This window comes from Pteropus alecto, unplaced genomic scaffold (assembly GCF_000325575.1).
Source record: "Pteropus alecto unplaced genomic scaffold, ASM32557v1 scaffold3, whole genome shotgun sequence".
Lineage (NCBI taxonomy): Eukaryota > Metazoa > Chordata > Mammalia > Chiroptera > Pteropodidae > Pteropus > Pteropus alecto.
The window spans coordinates 999,105-1,019,746 of NW_006442484.1; the positions used below are offsets into that span (position 1 = coordinate 999,105).

A 20,642-nucleotide genomic window follows, 5' to 3' on the forward strand; every position below is an offset into this window, starting at 1 on the left:
ATTCTAGGTTGGCATAAATATGGTAAGAACGATACGTAAAACCAGACTCACAACTCTCAAATATCAGAAAGCATCATGTTATGACTAGTGTACTGTACTTTTTTTATGTTCCTGAGGATTTTTAAATATTCTTTAGGTTGTTTAAAATATACACATATTTTCATTTCCTCACATTTTGACATTATTTTTGTTCCTTTCTTTCCCATCAATGTTTTATTGATGACAACTTTCTAGAAATTTAAATTTTCTATTCTGTGATTTCCTATCCCGTAGATCCTTTAGCTTAAAACTAAACCTATTGAGCAACTTTAAAATAAAAGAAAAAATTAATTTAGTTATGAGAAGTGAATTTAAAGTTTATTACTTTAGTACCACAAAAGTCTATTTCAAATAAATTAGCCTGATATCGGGAAAGGACATCATTAGCTGGGTGTAGACAAAACACCTTCTCTACCAAGAGTATTCTTACTATTGAGACCCAGGTATTCTCTATGAATCCAGCAGCATAGGTCAGTAGAGTGCTTACACCAAAGCTAGGGCCTCTGCCTCTCCCCTCCTGTAATCTTTTCTTGTCTCTAATTTATATAAGACGATTACAAGACTTTTGTGAGGGAATGAATGGTCAGTAATTAAGTGAACAACAGATAATATATGTTCATAATATCCTCTTGGTCTTTAGGTCATTAATCCTAAATTAGCCCTGTTTTGATATATTAGAAACCTGCTAATTTTTTGAATTGCATAATTGTGAAGATTCCTTTTCTATGAATGAATACATATTTGAATGATCTCATTTAATCTTTTATACTTGTTTTTATATATGCCCTTTCTCCTCTTTAATTGTAAAGAAACATTAGAAAAATTTTAAACCTGCAGGAAGTTTGAAAGAATACTATCACATACCTGTTTTTAAAGCTGTTTCAAATAGATTAATTATTTTATATAAAGCTGAAAGTTTTAAATTATGCCAGTACTTTCGCATTTAGAAATTTTATTCTTCACGACTCAATTTTTCCCTTTTAGCTGCTAAATTTAGTGTTTGTTATATGCTAGAAACCGATTATGTACATTTTTTTTTTGAAATCTTTTCAATGTTTTCTGAATAATCTTTCTTTATGATGGCAAAACATTGGAAATCAAATAACCTGTTTCAATGTAATTTTTTATCATCAAAATGACATTTTAATAAATGCTATTTTTAGAGTGGTATTTCTATTTTACAAATACACATAGAGTCTTCTACTTTAAATATATCAACATTTGGGATTTTAATGTAAATGCTGAAATTAAGGATCAACATCCCTTTGATTTAGCTCTCTTTTCTGAGTTGAAATGAAGGAAGGTAATAGACTTTTCTCAAACATTTTCTAGCTTTTGGCTTAAAAATCCTAACATTTATCCAAACTTTTAAAAACTGTTTACCTATTTCTCGATTGCTCAATATTTAGTCTGTGTTTTTTATTTTTTATATGTAAATATAAGAGTGTTTACCTTACTGTAGAAATATCTAAGCCCAACAACATGTTTATAAAAAGTTTTAAGAAACCTGGGAGAAAGTATATCAAGTGTGCAAAAGAGGGAAACAATTATATATTTATAGGGAAAAGACTAAAAGGAAATATAAATACCAAGCTGTTAATAAAGTAGGACAGTATGGGCATATTTGTCTACACGGTGGTTGCCTTCTCTGCCTATGCAAACTCCAGCTTGTCCGCCAGCAGCATTGCATCAGCTCTGTGCTGGTGATCTTTCCGCCCTCCTGGGGCAGCTGTCTGTCTTCCCTCCCTGCTGCCCAGGCAGTAGGCGCTGGTGCCTTAGAGAGGAGAATGCCCTTCTCTGCATTCCTCTTCGTTTTCAGTCCAGCGTAGGTGAACTATCGTGTCCTGTTGAAATCCTATCGGATAGATAGAACTTCTGCCTCCACTCACTTTGTTTTTGTTTTTGTTTTTTTCTTTTCTTTCCTTTCCTTCTTACTGTTCTGAGCTTTCTATTTGAATACACACACACACACACACTCTCTCATGAATTTTAACTGTATATAAGATCTTGGGACTTATATGGCAAAATGCTTAAACTTATTTCCCCCATTCAGTTTCCTCTGTGGTCTGCTGTGACACTTTAAAAAAACAAACAAATTTGGTTTCCCTTTCTTTCTCCTTCTTGTTTTCCAGTGCTTTTATTCCAGTGCTTGGAAAAGTATCCCTTTACTCCCCACCCTTGGTTGGTTTACCAGGCCAAGTATTTCACGATTGTTCCATGAAGTTCTTAATCCTAAAAATATGAGGTTATGATCATGAGCCCTGAAACCAGATTCCTTCTTCTACTATTTAATAATTGTGTACAAAAAAAAAAAAGTGTAAAACGTTGCCTTAGTTTCCACATCTGTAGGATGGGATAGTAATATGATTTAACTCATAGGGTTGTTAATAGGGTGACATTGGCTAATACAGATCAGATGTATTAGTAAGCTTATAATAAAGTTTTAGTTAATTATTATTTGTTGCTTACAGCTCTCTGAACACACACACACACACACACACACATACACACAGATTTTCGATATGTATTTTCTAACCCCTATTTAATTGTAAACTTTTCTCCCCAGCTTTACTGAGTTATAATATGCAAATAAATGCTGTTTATATTTAGGGTATACAGCGTGATGATTTAATATATGTAATGATATATATGTATTCATATATATCATTATGAAATGATTACCACAATCAAGCTCGTTAACACATCAATGCCATATGTGTGTGTGTATGATAAGTACACTTAAAGATCTCTTCTCTTAGAAAATTTCAAGTATGTAATACAGTGTTATTAAATGTAGTCACCATGCTATACATTAGATCCACAGAACTTATTCGTCTCATAACTAAATGTTTGTATCTATTGACCAGCATCTCCTCATTCCTTCACGCACCAGCTCCCGGCAAGTACCATTTTACTTTCTGGTTCTTTAAGTTAGACTTTTTTAGATCCCATTTGTCTTTCTGTGTCTGGCTTATTTCACTTAGCAAAATGTCCCCCAGGTTTATCCAGTCACAAATGGCAGGATTTCCTCCCCCCGCTTTTTGTTTTTTAATGGCTGAATAATACCACATTATGTATGTATACCACATTTTGTTTATCTGTTCATCTGTCAATAAACACTTAGGTTGTTTTCATGTCTTGGCTGTTGTGAATAATACTGCAGTGAACATAGGAGTTCATTATCTCTTTGAGACAGCGATTTCTTTTCTTTTGGATATGTACCCAGAAGTGGGATTGCTGAATCATATGATAGTTCTGTTTTCAATTTTTTTGAAGAACTCTTTATGTTTTCCATAATGGTTGTACCGATGTACATTCCCATCAACAGCATACAAAGATTCTCTTTTCTCCACATCCTTGTATTTGTTATCTCTTGCCTTTTTCGATAATAGCCATCCTAACAGATGTGAGGTGCTATCTCATTGTGGTTTTGACTTGCATTTTCTTGATAATTAGTGATATTGAGCACCTTTTTGCATACCTGTTGGCCATATGTATGTCTTATTTGGAATACTGTCTGTTCAGGTCTTTTGCTCATTTTAAAATTATTACTATTATTATTATTATTTGCTGTTTAGTTATATGATTAATTGTAAACTCCTTAATAGCAAGGATCATGCCAGTAGTAAGTCCTCAGTGAAGCTGCTCCATAATTTTGGCATAATATAGACCATTAGCTCTGATTTCTGGGAGTAGAACTTTAAGATGTCATTTGAATGAGCTAAGGGCTTAGGAATCAGCTCTTTTAGGACAATCGTAAAATGCTTTAATGAGGAGATAAAAATCACTGACATAAGCTTGTTATTTATACGTTGGATCAAGATAACCTCGTGTTGTTTATGGGAATAAAAACTTTTCCTGACTGAATGAATAAGACTTTGGAGAGAGGAATCTTTGAAAAATATAAAGGCTTATTTTCAAGTAAGTTCTAAGTAAATAGAAATAATAATCTGATCATAATGAGAGGAATATTAAATGTACTCATGCTCAGACTTGAAAGTAAAAAATCTACTTTTTAAAGAATTATGCCCTGTATCTGTTTGAGGAAGTTTCCTATTAATCCTAGTTTCCTGAGAGTTTTTACATTACTAGATGTTGAGGTTTTGTCAAAAGCTTTTTCCATATTTATTGTAAAGATCATATGAGTTTTCTGCTTTATTCTGTTAATATGGTAAATTATAACAATTGATTTTCAGATGTTAAACTAACCTTGCACTTCTGGGGTAAACTCTTTTCTTTCACATCTTATTATCGTTTTTAGATATTATTGAGATTCAGTTTTTAATATATTATGAAGAATTTTTGAATTTATATTCTTTAGGGTCTTTTTCTGTAATTTTTTGGTGTGTAATGTCTGTCGCCTCCTTCTCCCTTCTCCACTCTGTCCCAGAAGGCAGCAGCTAGATGTGGTGTTCCCTCCCCAGCCTCCCCTATATTTCTTTCTGTCTGGCACAACTGAACAGCTTCCATGAAAAAACTTCTACATACTGATATTTGGAGGTTTTTCAATGAAAAGGCGACAGGGTATATATCTGGCCATTGTATGGAGAAGGCCATGAATCAACAAACCTTCCACCCATACATATGAGCATTTGTTCGGCGCCTCACTGTTAAATCTGAAGGAGCACCCAGGGATCACCAGATATGTGAAGACAGCTTCAAAACTGAAAGAGACAGACCTAAAACAATGAATCAGCCGACGCACAATGAATCAAACGAAGCAAGAGACAGAAGAAAACTAATGAGCAAAATGGAAGAAAGAATCAGAAGAGAAAAAGATACTATGTCCTTTAAAAATAAAGAGTGGAGAACAACAAAGAGTTTTTGGAAATTTAAAAATATCATTGTTGGAAAATAATTCCATGGACAGATTGGAAGATGAAATTGAAGAGTACTAGGGCAAAGGACTGTCATTTTTTAAATCTAACTTTAGCTAAATTTTAAATCTGATTATTAGGCATTTATTTTTACTTACACACATTTACTGTGTTGTTAAATTAAGTCTAAGGAAAAATATGCAGTAAGCGTGGATTTTTTTTGTTATTGAGGAAGAGGACGGGCTTGGTTTCACATTGGCTGTTTATGAACAAGTAATGCCTGATAGGGATTTTGGAGCACTGGGTGTGTGTTGGTGTTCTGGGCAGACATTAGTGTAATATGCATTGTTTAAGGCCTTTCTTAAAATCTTTAAGTAGCAATTACGTATGTTTTTTTTTGTGGGTGGAAAGAAGTTTGCTGCCACTGTCAAATCTAGCTTGATCACAAAATGTAGTATTGCTCTAATCACTTCGCTTCTCTGATTCTCATTTTCCTCATCTGTAATATAGAAATGGTAATAATAGTACCTGTCTGATGGGGCCGCGATGATATTGAAAGGAGATAAGACTGACCAATCACCTGGTACAGTGAGCAGCATATTCCAAGTGCTCATTGAAAGGAGTTATAACCATCAAGCAGATGGACTAGAATGTAGATGGTCAAGAAAAAGATGTATTTAAAGAGTAACAAATACAACATTGGCGATATTGTGGCCCAGGCTGTCCCGGGCTAATGATTTCACTCAACAGACTGAAAGCTGCTTGTTGCCAGTCTTTCAACACTCCCCAGTGCCCATCATTGTGCCTGGCACTAAGACACTGCAGGGAACGGGTGCCTCAGTTGTAACTCGTTTGTGGTGCTGCACCCTGGCTCCGGTATCAGTCCTCTGGTTATTAAAGACTCAGTGTGTTAGTGTGTTTATTAAGTATATAGGATGACGTTTTCATAAACTCAAATGTGGCATTTCAATTACAGGCGTCCATTAGCAAGGCAAAAGTAACAGAACCATGGCTCAGTTTCCAACACCTTTTGGTGGTAAGTTTTCACAGATTTCCCTTTTATAATGTACTTTGAAACCATATTTTTAATAACAATATTATAGCAAATTTTAAAACATACTCATAAGTAGAGAGAATAGTATATTTTAACCTAACTCATATGTACACATCATATAGTTTCAGTGGTTATCAACTCAAGGCCAGTATTGTTTCATCTGGATTCTTTTGAAGCAACTCTCAGGCTTCGTGTCATTTCATTCACAAATATTTTAGTATGTGTTTCTAAAAGATAACACTTTTAAAGATATAATACCATCACGCCTACAAAATTTATAGTAATTCTTTAATATCAACTGTCAAGTCAGTGTTAAAATTTCCCTAATTTAGCCTTTTTGTTGTTGTTGTTATGGTTGATTTGTTCAAGTCAAGATACATTCATCGTAGTTAGTTTATGTGTCTCCTGAGTCTTTTCATTACAGAACTCCTCTTCCATCCCTGTTTTCTTTCTTTGCTATTTATTTGTCAAGTGACTGGGTCATTTGTTTTATACTTTTTTTTTCAAGCCTGTATTTGAAGCATGACATTTTTATTTGTTTTACTTTAGTTATGCTGAAAACATATCAATCTGCATAAAATGTGTTTTGTAGATAATTTTTCCTAACATTATTAGAAAGTATTAATTAATTATTTTTGCTTGCTGGCTAAATATTTATTTTTCAAAAGAGAGTGTGACACATTAACGAATTACTCTTGGTAGCTGTCTTGAATAATTTGTTTGCCTTTTCTTTGGATTGTAGGTAGCCTGGATATCTGGGCCATAACTGTAGAGGAGAGAGCGAAGCATGATCAGCAGTTCCATAGTTTAAAGCCAATATCTGGATTTATTACTGGTAATTAGAGTCGGTATTTTTACATTTTTACTTTTTAGTAATGCATATATCTGTAGAGAGTCTATTATGCAAAGCTAACGTGGGCACACGTGATTGAGGAGAGACATTTACCCATTTGCCATAGCTTGAGACTGTATTTTTATAATTGCTTTTCCGATAATGCCTTAGAGCCTTGTTTGCAGTCAGTGGATGTCAAGCTACTTGTTTGCAGCATATCACTGATGGGAATGGGTTAAGATCAAAGGGTCACATTTTTTAAGTAATGTAGCACTGGACTGTGGTCCTTGAGCTAAAATATTTGCTTACTTCTGATCTTGAACTGGTTTGGGAAACAAATAAATTAACAGATTTTGAACATAAAAAAAAAAAAAGAATTCTCTTATTGTTGTGTCCCTAAAGTTCCTTTTGTACTTTGCCTTTTCTATTATCTTTCCTGTCTGATTAGTCTTTAGGAATTGGCTTTAGAAAAAATGAGATCTGGATTTCCTGGAGACTTGTTTTTGTATGCGTTTTTGTCTCATAGCTCTCTTTAATTTATTAATTCTTGATCATTGATGTGTGATTCTTTTAATCATTGTTGCTTATTCTCCATAAATATATTCGAAGTACTCAAAATTTGAAGTGTAGATATTGAGAATGGTAAAGACCTTTTTTTATAAAGTAGAAGTACAGGTCATCACTTGCTTGAGGATCCCAGTAGATATGCTTTGTCATGTGTGTAGCTGTGACCAACTAGTTAATAGCAGATTAATTAAAGTGGACAGTCTTCTACAAATGGTAGGCCCTTTTTGAGATGATTTTTTAAAGAGTTAAGTTCTAAAGTCAGTGCTGATGAATTCATTTAATGTTGCTTATAGACTTACCATTGGTTTTTATCATGTATTTAATTTACAGGATTACCAGCTTCTTTCTTAATTTTGCAATTTTTTTGTAGGAAGATTTCTGTTGTTCTTCAGCTGTTCTTTACTTCTGAAACTTTTTCCACTTAATTTACAGGTGATCAAGCTAGAAACTTTTTTTTTCAATCTGGGTTACCTCAACCTGTTTTAGCACAGATATGGTAAGTTGGAACTTCACGTAAGCAAAAGGTAAAATAAAATATTCCAGTGGTATAATTTGTTAAGCTATAGAAGGAGAATTTATATCTCTAGTCTGAAATACTCTACTACTTCCTACCAGAGGAATGTTTCTGTAAACTATCTTTCTAACGCAGAACTTAAAAAATAGTGGTGATATTTACAAGGTAACACTGTCAGAGAGTTGACTTTCCATTTAAGAAATCTACATTTCGATTTTTTCTCACTGTTTTAGCTTCATCCACATCACCCATATTCATCTGAATGTCTCACATTTCTTGCTTTATAATGTAATGATTCTGTATCTTTCACTGAATAAATGGTAAAGAAAATATTTGAGAGTTAGTGGTGAAATAACCGGTAAAATAGTGAAATAACCAGTATTTATTTCAATGTTGTACAAGGTGAGTGCGTAATATATGTTGTTAAATTCCTTTATTCATTGTAAGCATTGAGTCTTTTGAAACCACAGGAAAGAAAAAGAGTGAATAGCAAATACAGTTTCGTGTTCTAGGTTCATGACTGGGGAGTTATGCTTAATTCTGTTGTCAAGAAGCCACATTTCCCCTCAGTGTTTGGTTTTTACAGTTAGTTAATTCTTCATTTTCCTGATTTATTAGTGTAGTAGAGGCAGCTTGCTGTAGTAGAAAGAGCACATGATTTGTAGTCAGTTACACACCTGGGTTTGAATCCCAGCTGCTCTGCTTTCTGTTTTTATGATTTGGAATATGTATTTATGCTTTCTAACTAAGCTCAGTTTTCTAATCTAGAAAATGAGAAGATTTATATTTTCCTTACAAGGCTAAGAGGATTATGAGAGATACTGTATATAAAGGGCTTAGTGTGGGGCCTGGCACATAATAGGTCCTCAAAACAGAATCTAGGAACATAGCCTCTGTTGGCATCGGGGACTGGGTATTCCACATAACTAAGTTGTCCAACTGATTGCTCATTCTCTTAAATGATCAACCTTCTTTATTTATGGTTTTATGGAAATTAATAAAGGTTGACATAGTTCCTCGTTGCCTTTAAGAAGACTCTACAGAACATAGTCTAAGCTTGATTATGAGTGTTGATGTTTACTTTGATGTTTACTTTATTAGCTTTGATGTTTACTCACTTTGTAACCCTGAGCAATACTTGACCTCTTTAAATTTAAGTTTTAAAATTCATAAGTCATAACAGCTGACCTAATAAAATAGTTTTCCTTTTCTGTCTCTCATGCTGATCTTGTGTTCTCATGTGGTTTTTCTGGTAGGGTCCCAGGGAAGGCCCATGTCCCTTTTGGTAGAGAGAAGAATGGGTTTGAGTCTAATGTTTCAGTCAGTCCCTGTGTCAGTCATCTGGGCAAGAAGAAAATCTTGGTTGAGAATTAGGAACTATTTCTAGTCTCTCTCTCTGGGCCCTACTTTCTTTGTTCTGGAGGTTGGTTCAAATATGTGAGTGATATGGAGTACTGGGGAGTATGTGCTGGAAACCTTTATAATTTTTGTTCCACATAGAACCTATATTTCAGTTAACTAATTTGTGACTTTTGAGCTGTAACTTGCTAATACTTTGAGGCTACCTACCTATCCAGTCTGGTTTCCAATTAAGAATATAAGAAAACTTGAATTCTCAGAGGATGAAGTCAAGTCAGTGTATGTAATGCCAAATCGTAACAGTGGCCAAAGATGGTACACCTTCCTAGAAATCATTTCACTAAGAAGGAACTGGAAGGAAGCTGGCAAATATCCTGTATCCTTTTGGCAACTCAAATGCTTACAGTTGTTCCAGTCTGGCCTGGTCTGGAGAGGGAGGAGAAGGAAGCAGGGGAATGGACAAGGGTCTTGAGGGTCCAGGAAAGAAAACGAGGTTGAGTGAGGGCTTTGGAATCAGAGGCCGTAGGGGCCATAGGAACGGAGAGTAGAGGCTTCCAAGGAAAGAAATGAGGGGAAGGGAAGGAGCACCACCTGGAAATGGGCTCTGAGAGAGGAGGAGGGAGACAGAGACATAAGAACAAAAATTAGAACAGCATGGCGATCTGGGGCATTGGGACAGGGCAAACAGCTATATAACATACTATTTTAAGATACCTCTGAGTGGCCTTCAGCCCCCAACAAAGTCAATGTGCCAAACTCATTTACCAAAAAAAGTCATCCCGGACACACGTTCCCCTCTTCTCCATTTCTCATTTCTGAGTCTTCACTTCAGTTCACAGCACTGAGCATCTGTCTAGCTGCTGGAGGCCACGCTTGAGTCCTCTCTTTTCCTTACCTTACATACCCAATCCATCAGCATTTACTTTCGACTCCATTTTCCGACTTTATTCCCAATCCGGCCACTTCTTTCTGCCTCCACTGCCATCTGTCCTAATCTGTCATCTCAGCTGAACATCCTGACTGGAGTCTCTCACACACTTGGTCTCCAGATGGTATCCAAACAATCTTTTAGAAAAGTAAATCCATTTAAAACTCCACTGAAAAGAAAATCCAAAGTCGGTACCAGGGCCTCAAGGCCCAGTATAATCCGACTCTTGCTTAGTCGTTGCATTCATTTCACTGATCTTCCTGTTCGTTAAGGCTTCTTGCCTTAAGGCCGTTGCTTACGATATTTCTTCTTTCTGTAATGCAGTTCTTCCAGATTCTCACATAGCTGGCTGGCTCATCACCCTTCAGGTTTCAGTTCCTTTGTCACCTCCCCAGAGCAGTGCTTCTTGGCTTCTAGCGTGTGGTAGTTCCCTCTACACGCCTGCTCCTACCCGCTGACTTTTCTTTCCCCTTAACCCTGTTTTATTTCTTAATCTTACTTATAGTGTGGAATAATTTGATTAGTTTTCTTGTTTAGTGTCTGCTTGCACTAACATAATCTCTGCGAGGGCAGGAACCTTGTCTGTCTTTTTCACAGTTGTAATCCCAATTCCTAGATAGTGCCTAAACCTTTTGAAGAGGTGTCACTCTTTAAAAAATGTTTATTGGATGACTAGACAAATGAATGAATGAAGACTAGGCTGGATGAATCTGAACAGTGAGAGGAGAGCAGCCTGTGACAGCGTTTGTGGCAGAGATGGGCTCCGAAAGGAATCTACAGGATTCAGCTCTGGGGCAGTGAATGAGAGGGTCGAGGGGAGGCTGGTCTTTTCCTTTAATTCTATGATACGAACAAAATAGTTTCAGAATTACTGCACTGGAATCCACTACAACGGCCAAACCCATTCAGCAGAGTTCAAGATTGCTTCCTAGTTCTTTTGTTTATAGATTGAGGATATGTGAAATGCTGTGTTTAGAAATTACTTAGGTTAGTTTTTTTTCCCCTCTTTCTATGTGGACATGTTATTTATTTAAAATGCTACTGGGTTGATTTGTTTTTGTTTTACTCAGTTTAGGGATCTCCTCTCATCTTCGTGGACTTTATTTTTTGAATATATAATACATTAACAAATTTTCAAAAGCCAAAACTGTACAAAAAAAGTGAACTCAGAGAAGTATTACTCCCTCTCCTAACCCTTTATTCCTGTTCTCACCCATTTTATTAGTTTCTTATTATCCTTCCTCTGTTTATTTTTATGGAAAAAATTAGTTCCATAATTACGTGTTCTTATTTATATTATTTCCTCTTCCTTCTTACTTTGAAGATAACCTCCTATAAATCTTCCTTCGTTTTTTGCTTTTCTCATTTAACAACATATCTCGGAAATCGCTGAGATCATTCCATAGAGATCTTTCTCATTTTCTTTTTACAGTTACATAGTACTCATTGTGGAAGATATACCATAGTTTATTCAATCTCTTGTGTATGTGCTTTTAGGTTATTTCTAATATTTTGCAATTATAAATAATGTAGCAATGAATGAGCTAAACCAATGTATTTGTTTATTGTCGGAGGTCTGTCTTCTGGGTAAATTCCTAGGAGTGGAATTGTTGGTATGGATGCAACGAGTCAATGCGAATGCAGTTCTGTAGATGTTGCCCAATTCCCCTCCATTTAGAGTTGAAATACTTTTCCCCACTGACAGTGTATAAGAGCGACATATGGTTTATTTAAAATTACCCTTAGTGTTCAGCGTACCTGTGGCTTCGTTCTCATCTCAATCCAGCCTGTTGTTTTATACAGATTTTAATTTCAGGCTGAACATTGTATGTAAGACCAGTTTGTCATAAATAGCAATTGTTTGATTTACCCTTTTTTTTAAGTGCTCTTTTTTTTTTTTTTAGCGTATATAAGGGTTTTTTTTGTTGTTTGTTTTGTTTGTTTGTTTGTTTGTTTTTACCTTGAAAGTTTTGTGAACCTAATTTCAGGATTCTCAGACTTTTAGTTAGTCCTTGGGGGGTGATTAGGAACAATTGAGAAATAACTATAAATGAGAGATAAAATGGATGGCAGAGCTGATGGGGTGGGTAGAGAGAGCTGAGCTTTGCAGTAACTACTATATTTCCTGACAGTCCTTTGAGTTTTTACTACCAAGAACTCCCAACAGTCATGTTTTATTAGTGGAGAAAAAAATTTTTAGGCACGATCATACAAAATTCTCAAGAAATATTGGTAGGTGGTTTAAAGTGATGTACCCGAACCTATGGATTCCATGATTTCTTTCCTCTCCCATTCCGGTGCTTCACTGGAAAGGTTTTAGAAACTCAATTTTTCTAATTAAGCTATTACTAGAAAGTCTTTTCTTCCCTCACCCACTTATTATTCCACATTGGATATCTCTGTGTCCAACTAGAAAACATGTTTGCGGGGGGGGACAGTGGTATGGGGAAGAGGGTGATTTGCCCGTTTTTACACTTTTCTTAAAGTATACATGTTGATGTCGATTGATGGGAACTTTTACTTTTTTCCTGAAAACTGTTTGAAATAGCTGAATATTTTTTACAAATACTTAGCAAAAGTGGAGTTCGTCATTTTATTTTACTTAACTTCCTTTATAAAACCTGAAAGATAGTATAGAAATAAAACAACCAGAGATCAGTCTCAATTATGAATATAGCTGCAAAAAATCAAAATAAACTCTTAACAAATAGAATTTCATAATGTATAAAAAGTATGACCAACTTGAGTTTATGCCAGGGGTGCAAAGTTGATTCAGAATCAAGAAATTCTCTCAGCATTATTATATTAACAGATAAAAGGGGGGAAAAAAGGTTAGATCAGCAGATGCCGATTAGGCATTCGATAAAAAATACAGTAACCATTTCTAGTAAGAAGAAAAGAGAACTGCTTAAATATGTCAGACTACTTCTAAAAATCACTACCAAATATTATTCTAAACCATGAAACACTACAGTCATTTCATTTTAAACTCATAGCTAAGTAGGGATGCTCACACATTTAATACCATTTCTCTTTATTGTTCTTAGAGGTAATAAGACCAGTAAAGTGGAGGAATGGTATAAATATTGGAAGAGAAAGTTAACTCCCTTTTTTGCTAGTTATGTGATTTTGTACTTAACCAAACCCAAGAGACTTAGTTTAAAAAATTAATTAAGTCTATGGCCATGCCACCTTGAACAAGCCCAATCCCATCTGATCTCGGAAGCTAAGCAAGGTCGGGCCTGGTTAGTACTTGGATGGGAGACCACCTAGAAAGACCAGGTACTGTAGACGTAAAAAAAAAGTGGGGGGTATTGTAAGCTGACAAGGTACTTGCAATCTGTGAGATAGGCCGGTGGGGGCGCGGTATTGTAAGCTGACAAGGTACTTGCAATCTGTGAGATCAACCACGGGTTGCCTTGCCTAAAAAAAAAATTAAGATTCATAAAACGTTGGTAAGATAGCTGAATACAGCATAAACGATTATTAAAAGCAAAATTTTTCTTTATGCTTAAAACAATCACCTAAATATGGAAATGGGGAAAATGTTCCAAATAAAATAGTAACAAAAATGATAAAATTCCTAAGAACACATTTAACAAGAAAAGTAATTACTTATATGAAGAAAGTGATATAATCTTATTGAAAGAAATGCTGGTAGAACTGAACATACTATTTTCTTTGGTGGATAGACTATCATAAATGTGTCATTTTCCCAAAATTAATTAAATATATCTAAATTAAATATATCGAATGCATTAATGCAGAAATTAACATATCTAATTAATATATCTAATATATTCAGCTTGGATCCTAATATAGTTGTTTGTAGAATAGACAAATGATCTTAAAGTTCTTAGGGAAAAAGAAACATCCGAATAGCCAAAGTTTAATAATAAGAAAAAAAAAAAAAGCCTTGCCAAGTATCAGAATGTACCATAGAGTATGATCGGATCATTGTCATATTAATGGAATTGTTCAGTCAGAATAGATGATCCAGAAGTAGGTCTCACTTTATAGGAACATTTAATAAACAACAAAAGTATTTTTTAGTTCAATGAGAAGAGTATGAGAAAATGTAGAATTTCTCACAGTAAAAATACTATACACAAAATGAACAGACAAAATTTTAAAAATCTTTCAATTGATGTAAGAACAGTTAATATGTAATGCACAATGAGTTCTTATAAACTGACTAGAAAAAGACATGCAGTCTATCAGAAAACTTGGCAAAGGATGTGAATGAGCAATTCATGTATGAATTCAAATGACCAAGAAACATATGGGAAGCAACTCTCAGGCTCACTAGTAGTGAGTGAAATCAGATTCCACTGGTGTGGTTTGCCAAGGGATCATGGACTGCAGGAGGACGGGGGTGGTTCTATCTTAGGCAAAAAGGAGGTTCCTGTGGCTGTGGGGTTCCGTTTCCTGTTTTATGACCTTTTTTTATTTTCCAAAAGAATAGTGTTGACTTTTACAATTTTTAATGTCTTCAGCGATTTTTAATCTTTGTTAAATGTCATTCTTTTTATTGTTTCGTGTTTTATCTCTTTAAGTTAACTCTAGCAATATTATTATTGCTTATTAATTATTTGAGGATTATTTTCTGTGTAACTTATTTTTTCTTTTTTTGGACACTCCCTGGATGTGTCTTATTTAAAAGAGCGCTAGTTATGGCATTTTAATTGGAGTGGTTGGTGTTACCATTTGATGTTTCAAATAAAATTTTTCTCAAGATTGGTTAAAAAATAAATTCTCATTCTTTTAATATCTAGACTAAAAGAAATGAAATCTGAATGAACATTTTTCATGCAGAAGAGGTTAAGTCATGAATGCACAGTTTTGGTCTGCATCTCATAGTTTCCAGTTGCAAGTACAAACCCTTTTCTTTTGCTTACTCTTCTTTGAAATAATATACTTTACATAAAAGCTCATTGCAAGTTACCGTGGCCGTTTATGTTTGAGTACCATTTTCAAATAATAAACATACTCGTAAGCTCATTCAGCTCATTTTCATGACTTTAAAAGTAAAGTATAGTAGAATTATAACATAGGATATTGCCCCTATGGTGAGGTTTGTCGAACCCTGCAGAGGAGTTGGTGCAATCTAGGCAAGCATCTCTAGAAATAAACTGTTTCTAAATACTTTTTTTTGTAGCGCCTTTATTGTGACATAATTTACATAATAAAATTCACCCTTTTAAAGTATATCATTCATTGTTTTTTAGTTTATTCACAGAGTTGTGCAAGTATCACACTATCCAATTTTAGAACATTTTCCTCACTCCAGAAAGAAACCCTATTTGATATCTAAAGTTTATATCCTGAAATTTAGACTGAAAATCACCTCATATACCATAGAAGTAAAGAGCAACAATAAAAAAAAGTATTTTCTTGTTATATAAAATCTCGTCAATATTTTTAAGTTACTCCCTATGGCTTGGTAAATAAGCTTTATTTCATTTTGCTTTGTTTCTTCTGTTTATTTTTTCTCCCCGGGATTAGGGAGCTGATTATTTTTGTTTTTGTGTGGGTGGGAGTGATGGTTCTGGGAAGTTCTCTGATGGTCATGTCATAGTCATTTTAAGCCCATGCTGTTCGTTTGCAGGGCGCTAGCTGATATGAATAATGATGGAAGAATGGATCAAGTGGAGTTTTCCATAGCTATGAAACTTATCAAACTGAAACTTCAAGGATATCAGCTCCCCCCCGCACTTCCCCCTGTCATGAAACAGCAACCTGTTGCTATTTCTAGCACGCCAGCGTTTGGTAAGTTTGAGAAGGAATTGGTTTCTATATTTCATTGTATATTTTAAAAATAAATGTTTCCCCTTTTTCCCTTTTCTGTTTCAAGCATTGTGAAATTCTGGGATGTAATTCATCTGAAAAAATGATGGCCCTAGGCAGGAAGATGGCGCAGAAGGAGAAGGAACATGGTCACATTCTAATCCGGGATGAGAGTGACCGAAATGAGAGCAGGGCACAGGTTGTCCGCGTCAAAGGAACACACTTGCGCTCTGCTGCTGTGTCTTCTTTTTCTTGCTCTTATTGGGTTCTTGACCCTCACACTGTCACATACTTCCTTCGGTCTCTGTTTCCATAACATCTTTATTTTCCTTATGTGTGAACCACCCCTTTGGATGGTGGTATCTCAAAATATAGTTTTAAATTCACAGTATTGAGGGAATTTGCCACATTAAGATCTTTCTTAAAACAAAATGAAGCAGGAAAAAATAAACATTTTATCCCAATTAAAAACATGAATCCATTAAAAAACGATCTTTTAGCCAGATATTTTTCTTAAAAATGAATCAGTAATTAGTTGACCAAGACCCCTAACTGTTCTGATTTCTCCTCAGTTCCCACCCTAGACTTTGATTATTTAGATTGATTTAAAGATTACAGTGATATTCTATGGCCATGCCACCCTGAACAAGCCCAATCCCACCTGATCTCGGAAGCTAAGCAGGGTCGGGCCTGGTTAGTACTTGGATGGGAGACCACCTAGAAAGACCAGGTGCTGTAGGAGTAAAAAAATAATAATAATAAGGGATTGTAAGCTGACAAGGTCCTTGTAATCTGTGAGGTCAACCAAGGGTTGCCTCGCCTATAAGAAAAAACAAAAAAAAGATTATGATGATTAAATGTAACACCTGATTCATGGGGACATGCTTAGTTTAAACAAAACACAGCAATTGTGGATATAGTTTTTTTTTTTTTTTATCTCTTCTTCCTGATATCTGATATATCTGCCTTCAGGTAATGAAATAGATTTGGGAGGGGTCAGTCAATAGTAATTCAGGTTGTCTCTGGTACATTTAGTAATAAACTGAGATAAATAAATGCTGTGGTTATATTTCATAGATTTACTATTTAAAACAGGCAAACTCTGCATTGCTTTTCTTTTGGTGAGGTTTAGACTGGTTTTAAGGGGAAAGGTGCAGATTTTGGATTAAGCAAGTAGGATAGTCATCCAAGAGAAGAAGGAAGAACTCAAAAAGTCCTTTGTGGGCAAAGGGCGGGACGAACGGAAGTGAGCAGCACATTAGGCTCCGAGTGAGCAGGATCCTTGTCCATCACGTGTTCACTGTACCTAGCCCTTAGTTCACCAGGGCCCAGAGTGAAAGAAGAAATGCTGTGTGCAAACACACTGAAGGAAGAGGGTGCCAGGCGCACTCATAGCATTTGTGGGAATACAGCTGGGTAGCCTGAGGCAAGTCACAATATCACCACATTCCATTTTCCTCCCCCATTTTTGTCCTAGAGAGGGAAATCTCAGTGATTGAGAGATAGGGGAACCTGCAAGAATTAACATAGTCAAGAGGGACGGCTTCCAAAACAGCCTCAGGTAGATGTATTTATTTAGAAATATACTGAAAATATTCAGAAAAGGTAGTCAATTGGCAATTAAAATTTTTTTTTAAATTTTTTATTTATTTTAAGTGGGAGTTGCTCTGAATCTCCGAAGGTCCCCATAGCCAGTGTTTGGCCAGGATCCACGTGTTAAAACAGCTCGTGGTGGGTTTGCTTTCAGTTTGGCCTCCCTTCTGGTGCTGCAAGAAGAAACCCGGAGTGGGGAAAGGCTCAAGGACCAGAGGCACCCCACTTCCTCTTTTCTCTCAATCCCGAGTGTCAGTTATTCTTCTAACATTTACTACGTCTTCTCTTATTCCATCCTGCTGTAGGAATTTCAGCTCGAGAGATAGTGCTGAGTTATTTTCAGGCGCTGTGTCCTCACTGCCCAGAGGGTTTTCCAGTCACTTACATAACCTGCCACCGCCTCTGTGGAAGCCTGGGATTTCTGATCTGATAGCCTGCCAGTCAGTCCTTAGCTCTTTCCCCGGGCTCCTCCACTGCCTTTCCCCTAGTTCTCATCACATCAACATTCTCAGTAAACTGTTTTCAAGAGGCTAAATCACGAGGAAACATCAGAACATAAGAGAAGTTAAAAGTACACGGTCCTGATCAAGTTTGCCCAGGTGTTTTCCAAGATCTGCCCTTTGCTAGTATTTCTAGTTCCACGTCTCAGCCCAACCCAGGGTAATTTTTTTTTTCTTCCACTTTTGACTATTTGGGACCAAAGTAATTTATTACTATTATCATTATTTTCAAATTAATATTAAAAATTATTTGACCAGGTGTTGCCCAGCCCTTACACAGTCGCCGTCACACGTAGCATTTTGTTTGGTCACGGCAGTAGCCCTAGAGGTGCGCAGGAGTGACATGGATGAGGACTGCGACCCCAGGGAGGCGGACAATTCGCTCGAGATCGCATTCCTACAGAGGGAGGTAGAGCTTGTCCAAACAGTTTTCCTAAAGCTCTCAGTTTCCTTCATTCCTTCTCGCTCCCCACCTTCATTATCACCAAACGATCTGGGTGACGTAGGGCCTCCCTCTTCAAGGGTTCGACGTCTGCGTGTGTCAGTGCAAGTGTTAACAACACACGGAAGATGAGCAATCATTTCATTCAACTCCCCTATGTTAAGAAGAGGGAAATGGGGTGCGGTGATATTATGACTTGCCTCAGGCGACCCAGCTGTATTCCAGCAAATGCTTCGAGTATGCCTGGCAGCTTCTTCCTTATGTGTGTTTACGCACCCAGCATAATTCTTCTTTTACTCTGGACCCAAGTATTTCAAGAGAAGTTCGTTTGTCCTTTGTTTGATTAAAAAATGTTTATCTGTTTTTGGCTAGAGTCCATGGTTTTATTGGAGTAAACCGATATGTTTAGCCCCTACTATGTGTCTTCATTGCTAGGAACATGGTGGTGAGCAAGACATCATGGCTTCTGTGAAGCTTCTTGTCAAGTTGGGGGAAACAAGCAGATAAACAAGGTAATAAGATAGAAAGAGACTAGTAGGTCAGGGTGGTCCGAATTCTCTGAGTAGGTGACTTTTGAGCGGACTTAGAGATAGGGCCATGTGAAGACCTGGGGGAGAAGCCCTCCAGGCAAAAAGAGCAGCAATTTCAAAGGTCTTAAGGCAAAAACAAGCTTGGCGTGGAAACCAAAAGCGAGAGCATTGTTGCTGAAGTATCAGTAAGGCTTAAAGTCTGCGAGATAAGGCAGGAGCCAGATGGTTTAGGGCCCGATAGAGCCACTAAGGAGAATTTCTTTTTCTAAGTGAATTTGAAAGCTACAGCAAGCTTTTAAGCCAGGGGAGTGACATGGTTACTAGACATTCAGAAAAAGCAATCTGTTATCTGCAGACTGGATTGCTGTAGGACAAGAGAAGAACTCCAGAAATCAATAAGGAGGCGTTCGCCATGGGCAAGAGATAATGGTGATGTAGTTCTCTGGGTGGTGAAAACAGGAGTGGAAGATAGAAGAGGAATCGATTCATTATATTTTGGAGGAAAAGTCAGTCCCGTTTGGGCCATGTTAAGCTCGAGGTGCCTGCTAGATTTCCAGGAGGAGATGCTGAGGAGGCAAATGAATCCACGTGTCTAGAACTCAGAGGAGGGATCTCCCAGCTCCAGGAGGGTTTGAGTATGGATGGCATCGCACGCGCTGGGGCTGGAGAGGACAGCTCACAGAGAAGGTGGAGGCAGAAGACTTAGGACAGAGCCTTGGAATGCCGTGATAGGTAAAGGTCAGGTAAAATGCTGGTGTCCTCGTAGCTGAGAAAAGTGTTTCAAAAAGGAGGGAGTGCGCCATTGTTTGAGTTGCTTCTGAAAGGGTGAGTACAAATAGGACAGAAAAGTGAGTGGATTTGACAAGACGAGTTCGTGGAAGACCTTGACAAGCAGTTTCATTGGAGTTGGAGGGACAAAACCTGGCTGTGGGGTTGGAAGAGAGGGGGATTTAACTGGAAAGGGGAGGCCAAGCTGGAGGAGCGCGTCGGTGGGAGGGTGGTGAGTTTACTACGGGAAGTGTGCCCACATTTTTAGAGTAGAGAGAGGAAGCTCAGTGACTGAGGAGAGATGGGACATTTTTAAGGATTAGCGAAGTCAAGAGTAATGGCTTCCAAAGCACAAAATAGTTATTTAGAAATATGCAGAAAATACTCATTCAAGAAAGGTAGTCGGCTGGTAAAAGGACATATGGTCTTTGCAGTGGATATTTAAAAGCTGAATAGGTCACTTAAAGTGGAAAAATTATAATGTTAGAGAAGAATTATTGTGCCTGGGATAATAAGACCTGAAAGAACTGGAATAGTTTGGTTGCTACGAATTCATAAAGCTGACCCAACAAGGCTTCCTTTGGGGACAGGGCCCCACATGGAGGAGAAATGACGGGGAGCAGAATCAGAACTGAGCAGGGCAGAGACACAGAAAGTCAGGGAGGAGGACAGAGGCTGGAAATCCCTGGCAGCAAGCCTCACGTAAAAATGAGCGACGGGCAGTATCTGTCAAGGTCAACTCTCACATAAAGTTATTATTAGAAAAAAGAAAATAAAGAACCAAGTAACACCCCTATGCCCAGTGACAGCACATCAGTAACCCACTGTTTCAAAACAAGTTAAAAAATACTAAGAAAAGGATACAAGTCATGAAAGACCAACATAAATCAGAATTTTAAAACTTCAGAAATA

The 20,642-nt window shown here is 36.8% G+C and overlaps 1 protein-coding gene and 2 pseudogenes across 4 annotated transcripts in view; all 3 read left to right on the forward strand.

Moving 5' to 3' along the window:
- Positions 1 to 20,642, forward strand: part of ITSN1 (intersectin 1) — a 178,887-nt gene that overhangs the window by 36,775 nt on the left and 121,470 nt on the right. For all 4 annotated transcript variants that reach the window (XM_025039523.1, XM_015596590.2, XM_025039522.1 and 1 more), the window contains exons 2-5: positions 5,833 to 5,892; positions 6,653 to 6,745; positions 7,742 to 7,805; positions 15,719 to 15,879. In XM_025039523.1, coding sequence (XP_024895291.1) covers positions 5,865 to 5,892; positions 6,653 to 6,745; positions 7,742 to 7,805; positions 15,719 to 15,879 — 346 coding nt within the window. In that variant the 5' untranslated portion in view covers positions 5,833 to 5,864. The remainder of the gene's footprint in view (positions 1 to 5,832; positions 5,893 to 6,652; positions 6,746 to 7,741; positions 7,806 to 15,718; positions 15,880 to 20,642) is intronic.
- LOC112470861 lies at positions 13,286 to 13,404 on the forward strand (annotated as a pseudogene).
- On the forward strand, positions 16,521 to 16,639 carry LOC112470452 (annotated as a pseudogene).